This window comes from Pleurodeles waltl, chromosome 3_1, assembly GCF_031143425.1.
Source record: "Pleurodeles waltl isolate 20211129_DDA chromosome 3_1, aPleWal1.hap1.20221129, whole genome shotgun sequence".
In the NCBI taxonomy this organism is placed as follows: Eukaryota; Metazoa; Chordata; class Amphibia; order Caudata; family Salamandridae; genus Pleurodeles; species Pleurodeles waltl.
In genome coordinates, this window is record NC_090440.1 from 648368786 (window position 1) to 648389627 (window position 20842).

Consider the following 20842-nt stretch of genomic DNA (forward strand, 5'->3'; position numbering starts at 1 on the left):
TGACTTTGTTTAAACAGTTCAAAACTTCAATACATCAAACAGCAACTAAAGGTGATCAGTTTACTTTTGCAAAGGATTTGCCACTGTGCAACACCAAGTGTGTAAATTTTTTAAGAACATTTTATCAGTTTGACCAGAAATGTATATTTAATTGAATTATGCAAGGTATGGAGCAGATGGAGGACTAGGTGGCATGTGTGATAAATCCATACTTTGTGTTTAATGCAGGGGCTGCAGAAACATATAAATCCAGTGGCTCTCCCTCCAACCATTGTAGAAACCAGGCACAAAATAAACATATCCAATTTACCGACTTTATTTGGTCCCTATTATATAGGGGACAAAATACCCCTGATGTATATTATAAGGATATTGCAAGTCACCAAGGAGATCCAGAACCCTTTAGAGGAACAAGGCTGAAGGCTGAGTTTCATTATAAGGTTATGGAACTCCAAAGTCATGGCCCCACCATCACCTTTCCCACGACAACGCAAAACACTTTGGTGTGTATCTCTTTCATATGAAAGAGTTAGCATGCTTGCAAACACGAAGAATAAAAATAAAACCTGTAGTGAAAAATTCAACACAACAAAAACTTGTTAGATATTTGTTGTCGATACAGTTCAATACAAGCCAGTTAAAAAAAAAAAAATGAAAGCGGCAGTAGCTCTGGATGTGTGGAAACATGCAGAACAATTCTAGCTTTTCTCTATTTAAGGAGCTCCAAAAACAACGTTCTCTCTGCTTGACATTGTATGCTAGGAAAATAGAACAGAAGAAAGAAAAAATAACATAAATTTTTGGTTGCTTAATAGCTGCTTCAATTATGCTCTGTGATATGACCTGCTTTTCACCTTGGCTGCAGACATTGTGACATCAGAACTAAATTGTAATAAATTATAATAGTCGAGTTCTGGCATATTTTCTCTGCAATCGGTCACTTGGTGCATCACAAGTCACTGATAAAAGATTTTAGAGATAGGCGCATTTACAAGAATTACAGAATCCAATTTATTATATTGTTTTTAATTAGTGTCCATAGTTCAAATGTGTGTATTTATTTTCTTTTGTTCTTGAATTATCAATACATTGGAAAACCAAGGTGGCTTTAAAGAGTTTCAATCTATTCTCCTCAGGCATTGCATCGAAAAGCTGTTTCCACACCAAAAAAAATCTGCTGCCTTCATTCATAGCATATGCAAAGGCCAGGATAAAGGAGACTTGTGGCACGAGTTTTTGGTCTGTACACTCATTTTTCACTTCTAAAAGTATCTGTGTCATCTCAGGAATTGTTGGAGTCTTGGGCAAGATCAATTTTGGGCCTCCTGTCAGTGCTTAATTTGAGCTTGTGGTTACCAGTGGAGGCCACCGACACTCATATTTGGTGACCAGCACATGTGTTTCCTCACCAGGCATTGAGCAAGAACAAGAGAGGGAAAACACACAAAGGGAAAGAAGTAGTAAGAGAAAGATGGAAACAACATCATAAAAGAAGAACGCAATAGTGAGATTAAAGGGTCTGGAGTGTCTGATAGTGGAGTAGGTGGCATTTGGTGGATTCAAGCCTTAACAGTCTTAGTTTTCAGCATTCCAACATTTACTAACTCTGGTAGAGGGCTGCTGACCAGAACATTGGGCACCAGCATTTATAATCTCGAAAACTAGACACTAACTCTAAATTTTATTACACATTCTCTGCTAATTCAAGCTCACATGGTACAAAACAAGACTGAATTATGCTTTCAAAATTGGGTCACATAAAACCAGCTGATATATGCCTGTTCAAGGTCCTAAAAATCTTTAGAATGATACTGCATAGAGGGAGGGACAGTGAGAGGTAGGCAGAGAAATGTAGAGTGGTTGCACTAGAGCGTTAGAGAAACTTGAGACAGAAAGATCCCTTTTCCTTGGAAGGTGGTGGCCCTAGGCAATTGCCCACTATGCCCATGCTTCAAAATGTCTCTGAAAAGTCTACTGATACTCACGGCATTGTTTGATGGGGCAACAGGTGTTGTTGGGCGCTGCAACCTCAGTAAGCTCAAATCCTTCTTTGTTGCAAGCTGCTACTGTGGGGGTGCCACAGACTATAGGGCTGCACTGCACCACTAAATCTTTGGAACAAAAGCACTGATTGCAACCACTTTGCCAGGTGTTGCCAGTCTGCAAAAGAAAATAATATAGTCGTTCATGGGCCACTCTGTTAGTGCTACACCAAATACTAGCAAAGGTTGAGGCAACAACAGTAAAAATTAAGCTTTCAAACTACCCAAGAGACATACATTCGACAAAGGGAGTATGTTTTTTTGTTACTCTAATAGATCCTCTTCATTTATTGTTTTTCCTTGCTTTGATTAAAGAGACCACCCATTGAAGTGTGTACATGTCTCAACATGGCCTGAGCATGGTAATTGCAAAGGGAGAGCTGTCTCAGCTATAAGGGACACTATCTGAGGCACATCCTTGTGTGGCAGTGCAGGAAGGCATGAGTAGTGTCCCTTGTTACTTGTATTGTGGTTGTCGGTCCAATGTTTACAATGGAGAGTGAGGAAAGAGCCTCACTAAGTCATCTGATCTATGGAAACATATGCCCACAATACAGACATCAACTCTTAGGATGGATGGATGCTACTGGGTTCCTCTGGCTGAAAGCTCCTAGTCCCATGGTGAAGAGAGATTAGGGGTGACATCCTTCTGACAGGGAAAACTGCAGGACTACAAATCAGGGGCAGACTTGGGAACCAAAAGCAGCCCTGGCAGAAATACTCTTTGCTCTCCTTGCCCTACCTCTCTACTAACATCCATACATTCTCTCTCTCTGTCTCTCTCTATCTCTCTCTCTCTCTCTCTCTCTCTCTCTTTCCTGTTTCTTGACAATCTGATTGGTTATTCTGTACCTCGCACTATCACTATCACTGTGTCTCTTTCTCTGTCTGTCAGATCCTCCTCGTGTCTGCTGCAGTCAACCTCGGGGACCTGGAGAATGTGGCAGACATATCAGCAGAGACACTGGGCTTTCAAAACCGGCCTCTAATAGCCGTGAAAATGCCAGATGGAATAAAATGCCAGCCATGCCCTGCTACAAACCCACAGGAGCAGCAAGTAACTCCGAAATGTCACTTTTCTCTGGTAGAGCCGCTGGCCTGCTAACATTTCTAATTTGATAATTTAGTGACCTCTCTGGCAGAGAGGTAAACTGCAGGCTGCAGTCTCTCTGTCGTGTTGGGCACTGTAGCTGCACACCATGAAAAGGGATATTTTGCCAGGTTTAAACTGAGCACGCATGTTGTACACAATGATTGGTACTAACTGGCCATCCTCCCTTTAGCTCAGTCAACGCTAAGGTCTAGAGGACGGTGGTGTGGGTGATGACATGCTGTAGTGGGCGAATGATAATGGGCAGTGCAAGAGGAATTTAAACTGCCATGCAGGACACCACTTGCAATTTCTATCTAGAAAGCATATTTTACAAGCACCGGTTTCACAAAATAGCTACATGTGAAGAGAGCCCTGTAGAAGCATGACTACTAGCTCTAGTTAATATTCTTTGTCCCCCATAACCTCTGCTTTTATGAACATGAGAACATTTTTCTTTATGGGCAATTCCGGGACCTACTTCTGCTCTGAGAAGATGCCCAAACTTTTAATTTCTTATTTCATGCAGTAATGCATGCATAATGTAGTCCCTCCCAGCATCACATACGCCTATTTGATCGTATTGCTGCAATTCCTTTCATTTTACTAGGGCTAAATACAAGCACCACACTTCTCTCTCCACGTCATGCTGATGAAAAAATAAATAAAGTGGAGCGATTTGGTTAAAATATCCTACTGGAACTGAAAACCTTTCCTCCTGCAATACTGTTATAGAGCGAACGCATCTCGCATAATTGACTGAGACGGTACGAGCATTAAAATAATGTAAAGAAAACTGTTTAATGTTACTCATTTGAAAATAGAATTCTATAGTAAAAAAAAGAAAACATTACAGAGCGAGTGTACTTTCCAAGTCTGGAAGATTAAATAAAACGTTTAGTATCACTGTAATCGACGTTTGGAAGAAGAACAGAGGTGGAAAGTGAGAGAATATAAGGAAAAGGGAGGGGCAGCAAGTTAACTGTGGAGAAACGTTTCAAATGGGAAGAGGAAAAAATATTTTTGACAAAATACAAGAAGAGAAGAAATGGAGGGGGAACCAAGGTGTAGAGAGGAAGTCCGAAAAATTGCACAAAGGGAAAAGGGGGCGCCAGAGGGTCTTCCTTCAAACATGTAAGACAATTAAAACAAGCATTTGCAATGCAATGGGTCTCGCAGTTGCCCTAGTTAGAGCTATTAGTGTTTTAAACTCCTAACCAGACTTTTTTTGCCACATAAACTGAAAAGTAAAACAGTTTCACAAAAGCGAGCAGAAGGCCGCCATGAGCACGAAGCAGACACACAAAAGGAAACAGAAGTTTGTTTGCAGTGAAACGTATCACCAAAAGTGCAATTATCCATGTAACTGGCAAAAGTGCAATTATCCATTTAACAGGGTCGATGTCATGCAAAGCATTCAATTACTGCCCAGCAGGATCACGCTGTCTATGAAATAAAGAGAAAAAGTAGTCCAGAAACCATATGGAATACATCGAGCCTCGTATGTTTTCAGTAGTTGGCCGGTGCGCTCAAGGAGGGCTAAACACCGGAAAAAGGCATGATGTGCATGTCTTTCACGAATTAAATCAAGCAAATTTTTAAAGGCAGGCCCACGATCTAACCAAACTGATGGGCTTGACATGGGCGTGGTTAATAGCCCACAGAGAGATTACACCAGGGACAGAGCGCTTTGCGCTAAACCCTAAAAAGGGCCACAGACTAAGATCATAGAAATGGTCTTCGCGAAACCAGAGTACAAACGCTTCCCGTTATATTTTGAGAAAAATTGTCATTCAACAAATTTAATGACACAATTTAGTGGATAACTTTCATATTGACATTTTCAAGGAAACAGTTTCCACAGAAAAGTGTCAGTCGTCGGCGCATGTTGAGCAAATTGTGTTTTCGTCTAAGTTACAGACAACCATAAAATAGAGCAGAGAAAGTTCTTAGCTAATCGTATGAATGGAGGGGGTGAAAAACAAATAACCAAGACTACTAAAGATATTTTGGTAAATAACTTACTATTGCTTTCATGTCCAAGAACGCATTCCTTCTGCACAAGAGAACATTCTGAAGTATAACATTTTTGTTCTCATTACTTTTACTAAAGACATTTCTCGATCTGGTATGACCAAACCTTTTACCAGTCTGGGGATTATCACCTGATGTACGATGGTCATGCAAATGGTCACGGCTGTTGAAAAGATCTAGATTCGATTATGTCTCTACAAAGCCACTCAGCAATTTCTACCTACGCAGTGTCAGAAATCTGAACATGGTGAAAGACCTTGAACAAAAGAATACTCCATAGTGCCCTTATAAGTACTTTTCGTTATGCCAAGTGATACTCATAGTCAGCCCAGTGATTACCCTTGAGGTGAATCTCAGCCTGTGATCGGAAACCCCAAAAGTATGCTGAAAATACAAGCCCCACCCACCCGACAAGGCACCATAACTAATATTCTTTTTATGCTGGTATGTCAAGGCCAATCTGACTCTCACGATGAGTGACCAGTTGATTCCAATGGGGCAAGTAATAGAAGTAAACAATTCAATCAGTATCAAAGTGGAACACCGAAGATCTGTTTATTCTGAGCTGGAGATTAAGGGTGATGAAAGAAGCTGACATCTCAGGTGAAAGTCTTAGAAAAAATAAGGAATTACTAGGGGAATCTGACCCAGATTTACAGAGCCCATGGCTAATTCCTCATTACTTAGTGGGCCCACAGCGTCCATCTTGTAATGGGACAGATTTTCACTGACTTCTAACTCCTGAGGTGGGAAAGTATGAGTTCATTCCCTGAGCCACTCTCAATCAGAGCATCTGAAGGCTGGACTAGTCAAGTAAAGGGGGGAAGGACATGATTATCTGCAAATAAACGAATCATTACACATATGGCTGTCAGTCTCTTTCCAGTCACTACTCTACAGACATAACAAAGCCCCACACAAGACTTCAGAGAATCATCAGGAAAAACAACAATTTCTGCAGAAATTGAGTGGTATTAATGTGCAAGCTAAAATAAATCAACCCAGAAAAGATCTGAGGGCCCAACACCAAAAGGCACCCTATCGACCTTGAAACGTTGATGCTTGTAGATAATGTCAAGGGAAGAGCAGCTTTATGGATGTCCAGGGAAATAAAAAAGTTCACCTCTGTAGAAGATGGGGAGGGTACAGAAGCAGGCAAAATCACCCCTTGAGCAGTACAAAACACAGAGGCAACATTTTGTCAAAACACCCAGAGTTGGCAAGCACAACATAGCAACAAGTGCCAATCTGGCAAATACATGTGATCGCCACTAGGAAAGCCACTTTCAGATTCAAGAACTCCAGATCCATAAAAGTTAGGAGAATGATTGGTTGAACCTGAAGTGTCTCAAAACTAGAAAGAAGTCCAAAGGAGGTAGAAAAGTATAAACCATAGCATGGGGAAGAGACAGATAATTCAAGAGCCAAACTGACAAGAACTTGACATTGCTAAAGCTGTTCCAGGCTTCCAAAAATCATGGATCACTGGTCATTGTTAAGAGTATTCGTAAAACACAATATCACCATCCTGTCGCTAAGCAGGTGTAAGATTAGCTGTGCCTGGGGCAAGTGGAAGGGACTAACTGAAAAGCCAGGTCTTCATCTTCTTGGGGAACTCAAGAAGTGAGAAGGAGGCTTTGATGTGTCAGGTCATTCCACACTTTAGGAGGAATGTAGGAGAAAGTCCAACTGCTGGAGCTCTTTCTCTGTATGCAAGGGATGTGTGGAAGAAGGAGTCTAGCCAAGAGGAGATTTCTGCATGGTTTGTGAAATGAGATACTGCAATTGAGATGGGACAGTCTTATGTAGTGCCTTGAATGTGTGAGTGAGAAGTCTGAACAATGTTCATTTGTGCATAGAGAGCCAGTGAAGATCCTTGAGGTGGGGTGTAATGCAAGTGTGGTGTGGAAGTTTGAAAGTGATTCTGGCTGCCAAATTCTGAATGGGTCATAGGCATCTGATAGAATGTTTGCTGATCCCAGAATAAAGGGTGTTCTGGTAGTCCAGCGTGCTAGCGACAAGGGCAGGCATGTGGGTTTTGTGAGCACTGGTCGTGAGCCATTTGAAGGTCTTCTGCAGCATCTTTAGGGTGTGGTAGCAGGAGGCTATGACAGCATGGACTTGGGTGATCATGTCGAGCTAGTTCTTGATGATGAGCTTGAGGTTCTTGGTATGGGTGGTGGGGAGGATGTGAGCCCTAGTTTAGCTGGCAACAAGGTGGAATTTCACAGTCTCACTGTCTTCTTGGTGTTCAGTTTGAGACAGCTTGTTTTCGTCCAATTGGAGAGTTTGGTAATTCAGGCGCTGAACTTGTTTCAGGTGTTGAGAATCATGTCCAATAGGGAGAGTATGAGCTGAGTGTAGTCGGCATAGGAGAACACGTCAATGTCGTGTGAGCAGAAGCTTGTAAGTGGGATCAGATATACAATTAAGAGGGTCAGGGTAAGGGATGATCCCTGAAGTGTAAAGGGACAGGCTGATTGCTTGTATCCAGTCAGTTAAGAAGAACCAGATTGAGTGGAAAGCAGGTTCTTGGATTCTGGTCTTGGGCAGGGGTCATACGAGCAGGATGGGGTGAGATACAGCAGTGTGTGTCTCCTTAATCCAGGGTCATGCACATGTCATCTGTGGTGGCACTGAGGGCTGTTTTCATGCTTAGTTGGGCCCGAAGTCAAACAGTGTGATGTAACGGACTTGAGGTTGGCTACGATTCTTGTTGAGGCATAGTTTGATGAGCCTCCCTAGGTCTTTGGCTTGGTGCTGGCGCAGGGAGATCGGTCTATTGTTGCTGGGCATTGATGTACGTCTAGTGTATTTTTTTTGCAGAGGCTGAGGACTGAGGCATGTTTGCATTTTACAAGTGGGTCAAGTGGTCAAGGTCAAGTGTGAACTCTTAGATGAAATGGGGAAACGAGTTCCGAGGTCTGTTGGGTCTGCATGGGGATCAAAGTTGCTGTACATGATGGATACTTTACTTCAGAAAAACAATGAGAAGTTATTGCAGAGATCCTATGAGGAGGTGATGCTAATGAAGGTGGCAACTGGTTAGGTTAAATCTTTCACAATAGCAAAGATCCCTTTGTTGCTCTTGGTGCTGGTGTTGATGTGGCCTGCAAGCACAGTGCATTTGATGGGTTGGATCTGTTGGTTGTACCGTTTCAGTGCAGGTTTAAGGGAGGTCTTGTCTGTGAGGTCTTGACTCAATCTTCGTCTACATTCTAGATATTAGCAGTGGCATTTTTCATCCTGAGTACTTCTGTGTACCAACTAGCTTGTGGTCTAAATATTGTGGCTTTGCTAGGCTTAAAGGGGGCTAGATGTCAACACAGATGGTGATCCAAGATGTTGATGGATTCAGGTAGGTTGCTGCTGTGTCTGGTCAGTATGTTTTGAGTGCTGTAATCTTCCTCTGGGATTTTGTTTCGTCTGGCAATGGTCAATTTGAGGTTGTGCTGCATAGGAATGCTGAACTTGACAAGTATGTGTTCTATCCAAGTGATTGTGTGTGGGCTTGTCAATCGAGATGTTGCCAAAGAAGGTGAAGATCGGGTGCAGAAGGTGTCCAGAGGATTGTGAAGGTCTTTTCACATGTAGGGCAAGGCATAGGTTGTAGGGGTCTTCTAGTATTGGTGTTGAGTTTGTGTTGGTTCTGTCTTATAGAAAGAAATTCAGGTCTCCGAGGAGATGGAATCTAGGATGATGGGTGCCACAAAGTCTGTGATGAGTTGGTGAAATCAGCGGTTGGCCCTTGTGGTCTGTAGATGAGGGTGCCACTCCGGGTGATGTTGGCTGTGATGTGACGTTTGAAGAACGGGTGTTACATGTTGCTGGGGCATGTGTCCGAGGAGTTAGTGAAACTGATGGCATCCTTGAAAATTATGGTGAATCTGCCTCCTGTTTAGTGCTGTCTGTTTTGCCTGGCTGTCTTGTAGCCAGTAGAAATGGATTTAGCAATGTGAAGGGCTGGTGCAAGTTTTAGTCAGGTCTTCATGAGAAATAGAAGGTCCAGTGTGTGGTCGTGCAGCAGGTTCCAGATTTCCTTGGTGTGTCTGTTGAATGAGTGGGTATTGAGGAGCACGCATGAGAGTGTTGAGTGTGTGGTGCCTGATGAGTTTGCATACAAGAGTGTAGAGTTTTGGGTGCTGTCTGACCAAGCCACTGTGACGTGGGGATGGGCCACTTGGAGCTAGAGTAGAGCACAGTGAGCATGGGCGAATTCACAAGAACTTCAAGGAGAACCAGGCAAACACCTCCACGATGTTGTGTGGTACTGTGTAGCAGCAGTGTACTGAGCGGATGCTGGGGTTGTGAGCAAGGACAGTTGAAGCAGGGCAGCAGTTGATGGGGGGAGGACTTTGGTTTCTGACTCTGGGCAAACATGACTGAAGGTGGGCTTCCCTTTGGTGTGCCAGTGGCTGCCATCAGTTAGGTTCTGGGGGAGGAGCACATGGGGTGGTGATTGAAGAGGTGGGGCATATGAGGCATGAAGTAGGAGAGTGGGTTACTGCAGGCACAGGTAAAGAGTGTGGGAGAAAGTTGCAGGAGAAAAGGGTAAGAAAATGCAGTAAGATGAGTAGCAAGCAGACAAGAGTGGAGATGAGTGAGAGAGTGATAGAGAGAATACACTGTAGAAGAGCAAAAGTAGAACAGGGAAGCAGAGGCCGAAACAAGTCAATAAAATTAGTGGCTAATGGTGAAATAAAGTGGTGAGGAGCAGAGATCCAACAGTAGCAGAGTAGCAAATAGAAATTCGGAACAACAGTGACAAATGCAAAAACAAATCTTATGAGAGAGAAGGGGCACGAGAAAGACAGAAAGAGTGAGCGACAGTGAACAGGAGCAAGGAGGGTGACTCTGAATGTACTGGCGCCTGGTCCAAAATGACCTTGCTTTGATGGCAGTTCAAGCACAGGTAAGTCCAATGGGAGGCTAACAGAATTCTGCTTATTTTCTGGTCTGCTCTGCAGCTACCATTAAGTAAGACCTGTGAAGAGGAAAAGTGCAGAAGGTGGTGGGCAGGGCTGGGAAGGGTTTGCAAGGTGTGAAGCGGGAGAGCGGGCAAGCGTGAGACTGGTAAAGAGCATGTAAGGAGGTGTCTGCAGAAAAGGGAGGGTAAAGGCGCCATTAAGGAGCAACAAAGCAAAAACTGGCAAAAGGAAAGACAGTAGAAAAAGACAGAGAGGAAAAAAGTAAAGAAATCAGCAAAGAGCAAAAGTGTTAAGGCGAGAAACAAGCAGTAAAGAGCCGAGTAACATAGAGAGAGATGAAATCGAGCAAGAGTGGGAGATGACTTAGAGAGAGGGAAAGAGGAAAAGTAGTGGAGACAAACTCAAGTAGAACAAGGAAGCAGAGACAGAAACAAGTCAATAACATCAGTGGCAAAAGGCAAAATAAAGCAGACAGGAGCAGAAAAAACAGTGCCAAAAACAAATTCAGAACAACAATGGAAAAAGCGAAAACAAACCTTAAGAGTCAAAGAGCAAGAAAGAGAGAGAAGACAGAGCAGAAGTAGCGAGGTGGGTACCTCGGAATACCCTGGATCAGGGACTGTAAGTACCTTGTCTGAACAAAGGTCCAGACACAGGTAAGTCCTACTAAGAGCTAGGAGAAACCTGCTTATTGAGCAATTATGGTCAAAACAAAAAAGATCCACGCTATAATTATCCCAGAGAAGCTGAAGAATGAACTCGAAATCGCGATCCAAAGGAGAAAGCAATGCTGGGAATCCGAACCCAGTGTCTAGCACAGATTTTACGACATAGAGGGTCCGCATGACTGCAATATAGCCTCAGCTAGGTGGCGGGGAAGACCAACGTTCTGCATCGTCAGCCCTAAAACCAAAAAACCAGTGGACATAGCTGTCCAAAATAAGGCTACCCTGAGAGAGGAGGAGGGGGTAGAGAAGGAGTGGACATTAAAAGAGGGAAAGCTGGTCGAACTGCATGAGTTTGAAGGACGGTATATCATGTTCTGTAAGACTAAAACAGCCAATATCGCTTCCAACTCAGCCCCATTTTGTGGTAAATCTCTGGGAATGTGTGTGACTGAATAAAAATAACAGTAGGCTCAGGAAGAGAAATAAATCTCCGCCTATATGCTTATGAACATTTCCTTGAGCCCGGTCACAATATTAGCTTCAGCACATATTATACAACGATAGTTTGACATGGGCAAACCAGTACAAGCTAAATTTGCGATACTTTGCCAGGTTTATTTAGTAAGGAAAAAAAAACTACACTGTTCTTTATTTTACATCGATCGTCATTTGTACTACACTTAAGGCAAAATCAGATGGATCTATTTATAATTAGAGATGCAACACAAATGGCTCAAAACCAGTTGGCATTTTTAACAAAGGATATTTGATATTTTTAGGTTTTATCTTTGACAGCTAATAATACCTTATTAATTAACAAAACCTTTATCATAATTTTTTGTTTTGCCCACCTTTCCCTTGTACAAAAAAATGAAATGTTGCAAGACGGACTGCAATGCTATCTAAGAAGAATGGATCAACATCTCTTTGGTCAATTCATTGAAGAAGAAATAAGACAGTAAAGGCGGATTTGGTTAAGGTTTTCCTAAAGAAGAGTTTCTGCCAACTAGCCGTCTTCATCTGAATGATATAAAAATGATTTATGTTTACAAAATTATGAGCTTGTCATAATACTGGCATTAAAACGTTCATGTCAAGTGACATTTTGACATTTGAAAAGTGTCATATAGAGTATGACATGGATAGAAATGTCTTTATGTGTGGCAAAATAGTAGAAAACACATCTACTTTGTCGGGAGCGTCTGTTTGAAGGTGCACGTTTCAACCTTTTTTTTTTAAACTGCATTGTGTAATGTTTAAAAATAAAGGAATTCCATACTGCGTATTCATTCATCTCTTCGCATAATCCTTTTCAGTTACTCACCACTTTGGGCTGGCCATCAGGTCCTGTGCAGTCTGAAAAGAAAGAAGATCGGTTAACTGAGCATAAACTGCTGCAGAGTAAATATTATGCTACATGAAATGAAACTGCGTCATTAACATAAGTATGAAAAAAGCTAAGGCCCAGCTTCAAGAGGCCCTAGTGCCATTCTAACACATTAGTGTCATTTTTTTAAACTAATGTGGTGTTAGAAGGCCAACAATGGCGAGCCATATTTACAAAGTGGCGCAATGCATGGATTGCACCTGTATGTAACCGTTTGCTCTACATTATGCCTGCTCCAGGCATAATGTATGCAAGGAGGTGTTCCCGTGGTAAGGGGGGGCTGAAAAAATGGCGCAAAGAAATCTAAGAGATTTCTTTCCGTAATTTTTTTAAGCACTTTTAACGCCTGCTCTGAGCAAGCATTAAAAGGAGGCTCCCATTGGTTAAAATGGGCCTTTGGGTGCTTTGCAGGATTAGCGTCAAAACTCCTGCAAAGCGTCGAACTAGCATGAAAAATTCTGACACTAGTTTCCTAACTACAACCATGGTGTGCGTACATTATATACGGTGCACACATGGTGGCATTAGGAGGAGGTCAAAGAGGCACTCGAAAATTGGCGCTGCACTGGGTGCAGCACCACTTTTCATAAATATGCCCCTAAATGCTTTCTAGTGAAATTTATTCTGTGGTAAATAATAGCAATTTTCTCAAGTACTTCTATTTCTCTCTCCTTTCTTCTCTCGTCTTTTAGGTCCTCTGTGTTTAACTAAGCTGACTTGACAGGTAACAGGATGTGCAGCTGTGGGTGGGTCTGTCTCGAAATCCCACATTGCAGCTAGGATATATTAGAAATATCAGCTGAAAAAATATAGGTGCATATTTAAGAAAAGTGGTGCGCCACTTTTCTTGCACCCTTTACCGCCCCCTACTGCCAACATGTGTGTGCCGTATTTAAAATACAGCACACTGTGGCGCACAGTAGGGGGTAATAGCGTCATTTTTCATGACGCTATTTATTAGAAATGGAGTCTTTGGTTGGCAGTTAGGTTACCCCCTGTCCAAGCAAGGACCCTCACTCTAGCAGAGTAAGTCACACACAATCCAAATTATCTGGTGCCTACCCTCTGGTAGCTTGCCACTGAGCAGTCAGGCGTGACTTAGAAGGCAATGTGTAAAGTATTTGTGCAATAAATCATACAATAACACAGTAGAACACCACATAAATACACCACACAGTGTTTAGAAAAACATATAATATTTATTGGGTAAAATGCAGGTCAAAACGATTAAGATGCAATAAATATATGGTGAGATATCACTGTAAAAATGATTTAAAGTATCTTTAGTCTCTTAAAAGCAATAAATGTCTCTTGCAAGCACAAAGTACCTGGTTTGCGTTCAAAATCTCCGCAAGGAACCGCGGAGGAAGAGATGCGTGGAAAACAGTGTGATGCTATTAGTGATGTTTGACCAATGACTTTGTGTTTCACCACTGCGCATATTAGTTGCTCAATGTTCACCAGTAGCACATTGTATGTTTTGTTTAGTTTAGCCGCCTATTGGCTTTGACATGCTGTATTCAGTTTAGCCACCTATTGGCTTTGACATTGCATCAGTTTAGCTGCCTATTGGCTTTGGCATGATATTAGACATTACATTTTGAATTCAGCTCAGCTGCCTATTGGCTTTGACATGACATTAGACATTACATTTGATATTTAGGTTAGCTGCCTATTGCCTTTAACGTGGAGTTAGACATTGCAGTTGAGAATCCAAGCTGTATTTTTCCAAGCTTTGTTTTTGCACAAGATGAACCAAGATGTTTTCTTCACACCAGCCTAGACCTGATAAGAGAGAGTACATTTGGTGTTTTCCTTTCTGCTCAGGCTTAGGAAGAGGGGAAGTCTAGGAGATCTGGCCAGTCTCCAAAGGCTTGCGTAGTTTTCCCGAGTCTGAGAGGAGGGGGCAACACTTTTGTAACGGATGACTCGGGCTACAGGGATTTAGATTCGAATCTGCCTGACTTCGGGCTGGAACTTGGTGCCAGTTGCCAGTCTCCCGTGTGGGTAGATAATCTCTTTCTCGCAGTTGACCGGAGTCATCAACTTGCAGACCCCAGAAAGATGAAGCTGTAAATAGTTTCTCACATGGTGAAGTATTTGTTTTGCTTTGCATTATATATATAACCTGCTGTGTACATTGCAACTGAGAAGTACTGTGATATATTTTGTTTTCATTGCTGCGACGTGTGCTTGAAATCTATTAATTCGTCTCTCACGAACTTGTGGGTGGGGAAGAATTAACAACAATAAAGGTCTTCTTTGAACTCAGAAGTGCATTCTTGATATGTTCTGTAAGCTCTGATACGAGATAAGAAGGAAAGCAGAACATTTTGGTACCAGGAGTGGGGCAGAGTCGAATTATAGATTTCTACGTGCACAATTTAAAAGTGTAATTGTTTTTTGTTGTTTGGAGAATTACAGAAGCACGGCAGACCATGTTTGAAAATGCATGTGTAGTTAAACTGCCTGATGGTGCTTTGAGAAACATGTTTTGTTGTGATGAAGCATATTTAGAAAATTTGCCTTTTGAGAGCAATGATGTTACTTTTGTTTTTGACAGAAGGGTTTGGATACTTTTATCTGCTTACAGAGAAATGCAGGAGAAATGTAGGCAGTTGGAACATGAAAATGAGAATTTACGTGAGCAAATTAGCCAGAATACATTAATGCAAGATAATGCTGAAATGTATAAAAATGTTGTTTTAGAAGAATCTGTCTTTTCCATTCCAGTAATGAGGGGGTTAAGACAGCTGTGAGCCACTCTGAGCCTTCGTGTGAGCCAGGTTTTTTGGCAGTCGAAGTGCATTCCTTAACTGATAACACAGACCGAGCTCAGAATGTGATTTAAGAGGTACCATCGCAAAATGCACAAGTAAAAGGAAAGATTTTAGAGTTGCTTACTGTTTGCACTAAGCAAGAGACACCGAGTTTTATTAACTTGTTTGATATTTGGAAACAGAATAGCCCTCATCTGAGTGAAATCCTAACACTTTGGTATATGGTCACTGGGAAAAATGATATACAGCTGCGCGCTTGTGATTTGAAAAATGAAATAATTCAGACTTTAGGTTTCTGCGCAGTGCAAGAGGGAAACACTGATGTGCATGTAAATCAGGAACAGGGGAAGAAAAGAGTGCCCCTAGCTAGGATCATACACTGGATCTGGTACCTGCAAGACAGGGCTAGAGTACCACAGGTAAAAGAGTCACCAGTGAAATTGTGTGCACCATTTGAATTCGTGTCCACTGAGGATGAAAAGCATGTTTGTTTGACTAATGATTTATTGACTGAAATGATATTTTCTAGCACAGTAGAAGGAACAGTGTTGTACAATGTGTGTCAGATTTTAAAGCAAGAGATACGTGAGATGTGTCATTTTTACACTGATTCTTGGTTCATTGCCAATGGTTTAGCAGTTTGGTTTTCCACATGGCTTGCACCTAACTGGTTCAATTCCCTTGCAGATGTTAAAGAGAAAAATTCAGAGAGAGAAGTGTTCACCCAGAATTCTGACTTAGTGGGGATGGCTAAGTGGTTGCACCAGAAATGTGAACAGCTGGGAGCAAAAGCCACTTACAGGTGGGTAGAGAGGAGTGAGATGCACATTCCCCTAGATTTGATAAAAACTGTGCAGCACGCACAAGAGCAATCTGTCCCAGAAGCAGTCAAAGAGCAGTTGGGGAGAGGAAAGTTACCAGAACAGAAATGGCAAATTGATCAAGTTTTAGGGGGAGTGATTGCTGCAAATTACCAAGGAGAAATCGAAATTATGCTGATAACTAGAAAATAATCTGATTTATTCATACAAATTGGAGACAGAATGTCCCAAATTGTCAAAAGTGCAGTGAATGGAGGTTTGGTAAAGAATGCGCCTGCCCCAGCCCTTCTGACAGTGCAAGAAAAGGGAAGCTGTGTTGCAGCAGATAAAAACCTCAGTGCTGAGGTGTGGGTTGAAGCCCCAGATGACCCTCCAGAACCTGCAGAAATCATAATAAAGGGCCCCAAAAACGTCCTGCTGATTATAAAACAGGGAAAAGAGGAAGGGTACGTTTCAAATGACAAATGTTATTTGCAAGAAAAGTCATACTTTTTTCTTTTGCAGATCCTACCACGTTTCGCCACTGTACCTGAGTGTGCTGTGTGGTCCCCCTTCAGGTGTGTGCGTGTGGGGTCGGGGAAGGGACCGAACCCCCAACCTGAACCTGACTGAGTAAAGTACAGGCACCATGGATCCATTTTGCGCAAATGGCACCTTCAGTTCAAGTTCAACTTGTTTGATTGCATTCTTCCACTGGAACTAAGCAACCTTAACAGTTAACTGTCTGTGTTTTTTCGTATGGAACTCTGACTTTCGCTTATCTTCCAGCATACCTTTCAGGTGGACAGTGCACCTTTACATGAGTAGAAATCATGCTACATCAAATTGCTATTTTAGAGATACTATCATCTCATTCAGAGTATAAAAGTTTCAGTCTTTTCTGTGTAGATGTATCTGATGTGAAAGGTTATGAGATCAATGTATTAATCCACTTCCATTGCTTTACAGTGATTGCTTTGATCATTCAAATCTGATTTGCTGATAATGTTTTTTGTGCTGATGTTTTTTTTTTGTTTGAAACCAGAGATATGTGAAACAAAAATTCATTGGTCATAGGGTGGAATGTGATGCTATTAGTGATGTTTGACCAATGACTTTGTGTTTCACCACTGCGCATATTAGTTGCTCAATGTTCACCAGTAGCACATTGTATGTTTTGTTTAGTTTAGCCGCCTATTGGCTTTGACATGCTGTATTCAGTTTAGCCACCTATTGGCTTTGACATTGCATCGGTTTAGCTGCCTATTGGCTTTGGCATGATATTAGACATTACATTTTGTATTCAGCTCAGCTGCCTATTGGCTTTGACATGACATTAGACATTACATTTGATATTTAGGTTAGCTGCCTATTGCCTTTAACGTGGAGTTAGACATTGCAGTTGAGAATCCAAGCTGTATTTTTCCAAGCTATGTTTTTGCACAAGATGAACCAAGATGTTTTCTTCACACCAGCCTAGACCTGATAAGAGAGAGTACATTTGGTGTTTTCCTTTCTGCTCAGGCTTGGGAAGAGGGGAAGTCTAGGAGATCTGGCCAGTCTCCAAAGGCTTGCGTAGTTTTCCTGAGTCTGAGAGGAGGGGGCAACGCTTTTGTAACGGATGACTCGGGCTACAGAGATTTAGATTCGAATCTGCCTGACTTCGGGCAGGAACTTGGTGCCAGTTGCCAGTCTCCCGTGTGGGTAGATAATCTCTTTCTCGCAGTTGACTGGAGTCATCAACTTGCAGACCCCAGAAAGATGAAGCTGTAAATAGTTTCTCACACGGTGAAGTATTTGTTTTGCTTTGCATTATATATATAACCTGCTGTGTACATTGCAACTGAGAAGTACTGTGATATATTTTGTTTTCATTGCTGCGACGTGTGCTTGAAATCTATTAATTTGTCTCTCACGAACTTGTGGGTGGGGAAGAATTAACAACAATAAAGGTCTTCTTTGAACTCAGAAGTGCATTCTTGATATGTTCTGTAAGCTCTGATATGAGATAAGAAGGAAAGCAGAACAAACAGGGAGGTGTGTGTCGATTTCTCTGGCCGCACACAGCGATGTGTAGTTTATTTTTCAAGCAGGAAAGGCTTTGCGTTGATTTCTGGCACTTGGTCTTGGATCCTCTTGGGGTTGCGGGGTTTTCGGACACCCCAGGGACGATGCGTTGAAATCCGGTGTTGACAGGACAAAGTCACAGGGGCTGCATCGATCCGGTGGGTGTTGCGTGGAAATTTCTACCGGACGGCAGGCGCTGCGTCGATTCCTCTCAGGAAGTTAGGCTGCGTCTTTCCGGCTCAGCTGTGCGTCGATCCAGTGGGCCATGCATTGAATTTCAGGTTGCTACACTGGCGCTGTGTCTCTCTTCCCCTTGCGAAGTCGGGCTCCGTCATTCCAGTTCGGCGTGCAATGAATTTTGCACCCCTATGCAGGCTGTGTGTCGTTTCTGGCAGGCGGTGGGTTGACTTTTGCCGCACTGAGTGTTCTTCTTGCAGGAATAAAGTCTTTTTGGTTCTGAGACTTCGGGGAACAGGAGGCAAGCTCTATCCAAGCCCTTGGAGAGCACTTCTCAGCACAGCCAGAGAGTAGCAAGGCAGCAGGGCAACAGCAAGGCTGAAGTCCTTCTCAGAAAGCAGTTAGGTGAGTCCTTTGGGCAGCTAGGCAGTTCTTCTTGGCAGGCTCTGGTTCAGGTTCTTCTCCAGAAAGTGTCTGTGACAACAGCGTCTTGTCAAGAAGTGTCTAAGTTGGTAGGGTTATAGACCCTGCTTAAATACGCAAATGCGTCTTTAAAATGGGGGAGACTTCAAAGAGTGGCTTAGAAGTGTACAAGTTCCCCTTTCAGTTCCATCCTGTCTGCCAGGGTCACAGTAGGGGGTGTGGCAGTCCTTTAAGTGAGGGCAGGCTACTATCCTTTGACATGTAAGTGTGAGGCCCTCCACCTTCCCAGCCCAGGAAGACCCATTCAATATGCAGATGTATGCAAGTGTGACTGAGCATCCTGTGTTTGGGGTTGTCTGAGTGAATGCACAAGGAAGCTGTCAACTAAACCCAGCCAGACGTGGCTTGGAAGGCACAGAAGGATTTAAGTGTAGAGAAATGTTCACTTTCTAAAAGTGGCATTTCTAAAATAGTAATATTAAATCTAACTTCACCAGTCAGCAGGATTGTGTATTACCATTCTGGCCATACTAAATATGACCTTGTTACTCCTTTCAGATCAGAAGCTACCACTCAAACAGTTAATGAGGGTAGTCCTAATGTTAGCCTATGAAAGGAGCAGGCCTCACAGCAGTGCAAAATTAATTTAGGAGTTTTACACTACCAGGACATGTAAACCACACAGGTACATGTCCTGCCTTTTGTCTACACAACACCCTGCCCTTTGGGTTACTTAGGGCCTTCCTTAGGGGTGACTAATATGTAGAAAAAGGGGAGTTTTAGGCTTAGCAAGTACTTTTAAATGGCAAGTCGAATTGGCAGTGAAACTTCACACACAGGACATGCAATGGCAGGCCTGAGACATGGTTAAGGGGCTACTTAAGTTGGTGGTACAATCAGTGCTGCAGGCCCACTAGTAGCATTTAATCTACAGGCCCTGGGCACATATAGTGCACTTGACTAGGGACTTACAAGTAAATTAAATAAGCCAATTGGGTATGATCCAATGTCACCATGTTTTAAGGAGAGAGCATATGCACTTTAGCACTGATTAGCTGTAGTAAAGTGTGCAGAGTGCTAAAGCCAGCAAAAATTAGGTCAGAAAAAGAGAAGAAGGAAGGCGAAAAGTTTAGGGGTGACCCTGCAGAAAGGCCATTTTCAACACTATTGACGTTCTCTGCAGGAGTAGCGACAAAATATTGGAGCTACTCCTGCAGAGTACATAGTGGCCCAATATAAATAATGGAAGCCACCTTTTAATGCTTGCTCTGAACAGACATTAAAAGTGCCATAAAAAATGATGCAAGGAAATCTTTTAGATTCCTTGTGCCATTTTTTAGCCCCCCTAACGGGGGAACGCCCCCTTTGCATACAATATGCCTGGAGCAGGCATAATGTAGAGCAAAGGGTTACCAAGTGGCGCAATGCTTGCATTGTGACACTTTGTAAATGTGGTGTGAGGATTTTGGCCTCGTTGTGCCACATTAGTATAAAAAAAATTATGCTAACGTGCGTAAGGTGGCTTTACGGGCTTATAAATATGCCCCATAGTTTCTAACATCTGACGCATGCTTTAATAGAAATCCCATGTTTAAGAATCACTTCGGCCCGATTCTGATTCTGTTGATATTAGATCAGAACTATACCAAACACTGGTCACACTTTTGGACTAGTATTTTTGTGAACGGTGAGGTATTTTACAAACCGACCTATATAGTAATATGTCAGTCTGCAAAATACTGAACCGTTGTGGGTCGTAATTCGACCTACCTCCAGACTATTGAGATAGGTCGCAAATTGTGATCCATTATGATTTGCAGCCATCAGAGGGTTGGTGGCCAGTTGGGATCAATTTTTAACATGAGTCCGTGGCTCATGGGACAACTGCCTACTCCTAAAAATGTTTTTTTCAACATTTACAAAGGGGAAGGGGCTCCTTACCACTATTTTTCTGTTTTCAGTAAAACGTTAATGTTTCAAGACTGTATTTCAGTTGAAAGACATGAATACATCCCACTCCGAATAGGTATTTGGAAGGGACCCCTAAACCAGCCCCTTCCAAATACGGATTGAGTATTTAACTGCAAACCAAACTGTGATTTGGTAAACTGTTACCAAATTGCAATTTGAGTCTGTTTCATACCAAAAGGCCTTTATGCGGTCATAAGCGGTTTAGTTTTGTGAATGAGACCTTTTGCAAACCCAAAATGCCTTCATACATTCGGCCCATTCTTCTATCAATAGTGTAAATAATGCCTCGTTGTGTAATTGGACTTTCTAGAGCTCCGCTGCCCTCCTGTGGGCAATTATTTAATCTATTTTGATCGTGGACGCTAAATGATGCTCGTCCCTTTGCTCATGCCTTCAGCATAAGCCTCATGATAAAGGGCTTCATAACAATTTAATACTAATTGTGCGTAGGATTTGTGATTATCTCCTCCATATA

The 20842-nt window shown here is 42.4% G+C and overlaps 1 protein-coding gene across 1 annotated transcript in view; it reads right to left on the minus strand.

Annotated features, from left to right (window-relative positions):
* Positions 1 to 2883: 2883 nt before the first annotated feature.
* LOC138283527 (mucin-5B-like) overlaps positions 2884 to 20842 on the minus strand; it is a 402759-nt gene continuing 384800 nt past the window's right edge. The window contains exons 28-29 of the mRNA XM_069221467.1: positions 12087 to 12118; positions 2884 to 2973 (exon numbers count right to left, since the gene is read on the minus strand). Of these exons, the coding sequence (XP_069077568.1) occupies positions 2884 to 2973; positions 12087 to 12118 (122 nt within the window). The remainder of the gene's footprint in view (positions 2974 to 12086; positions 12119 to 20842) is intronic.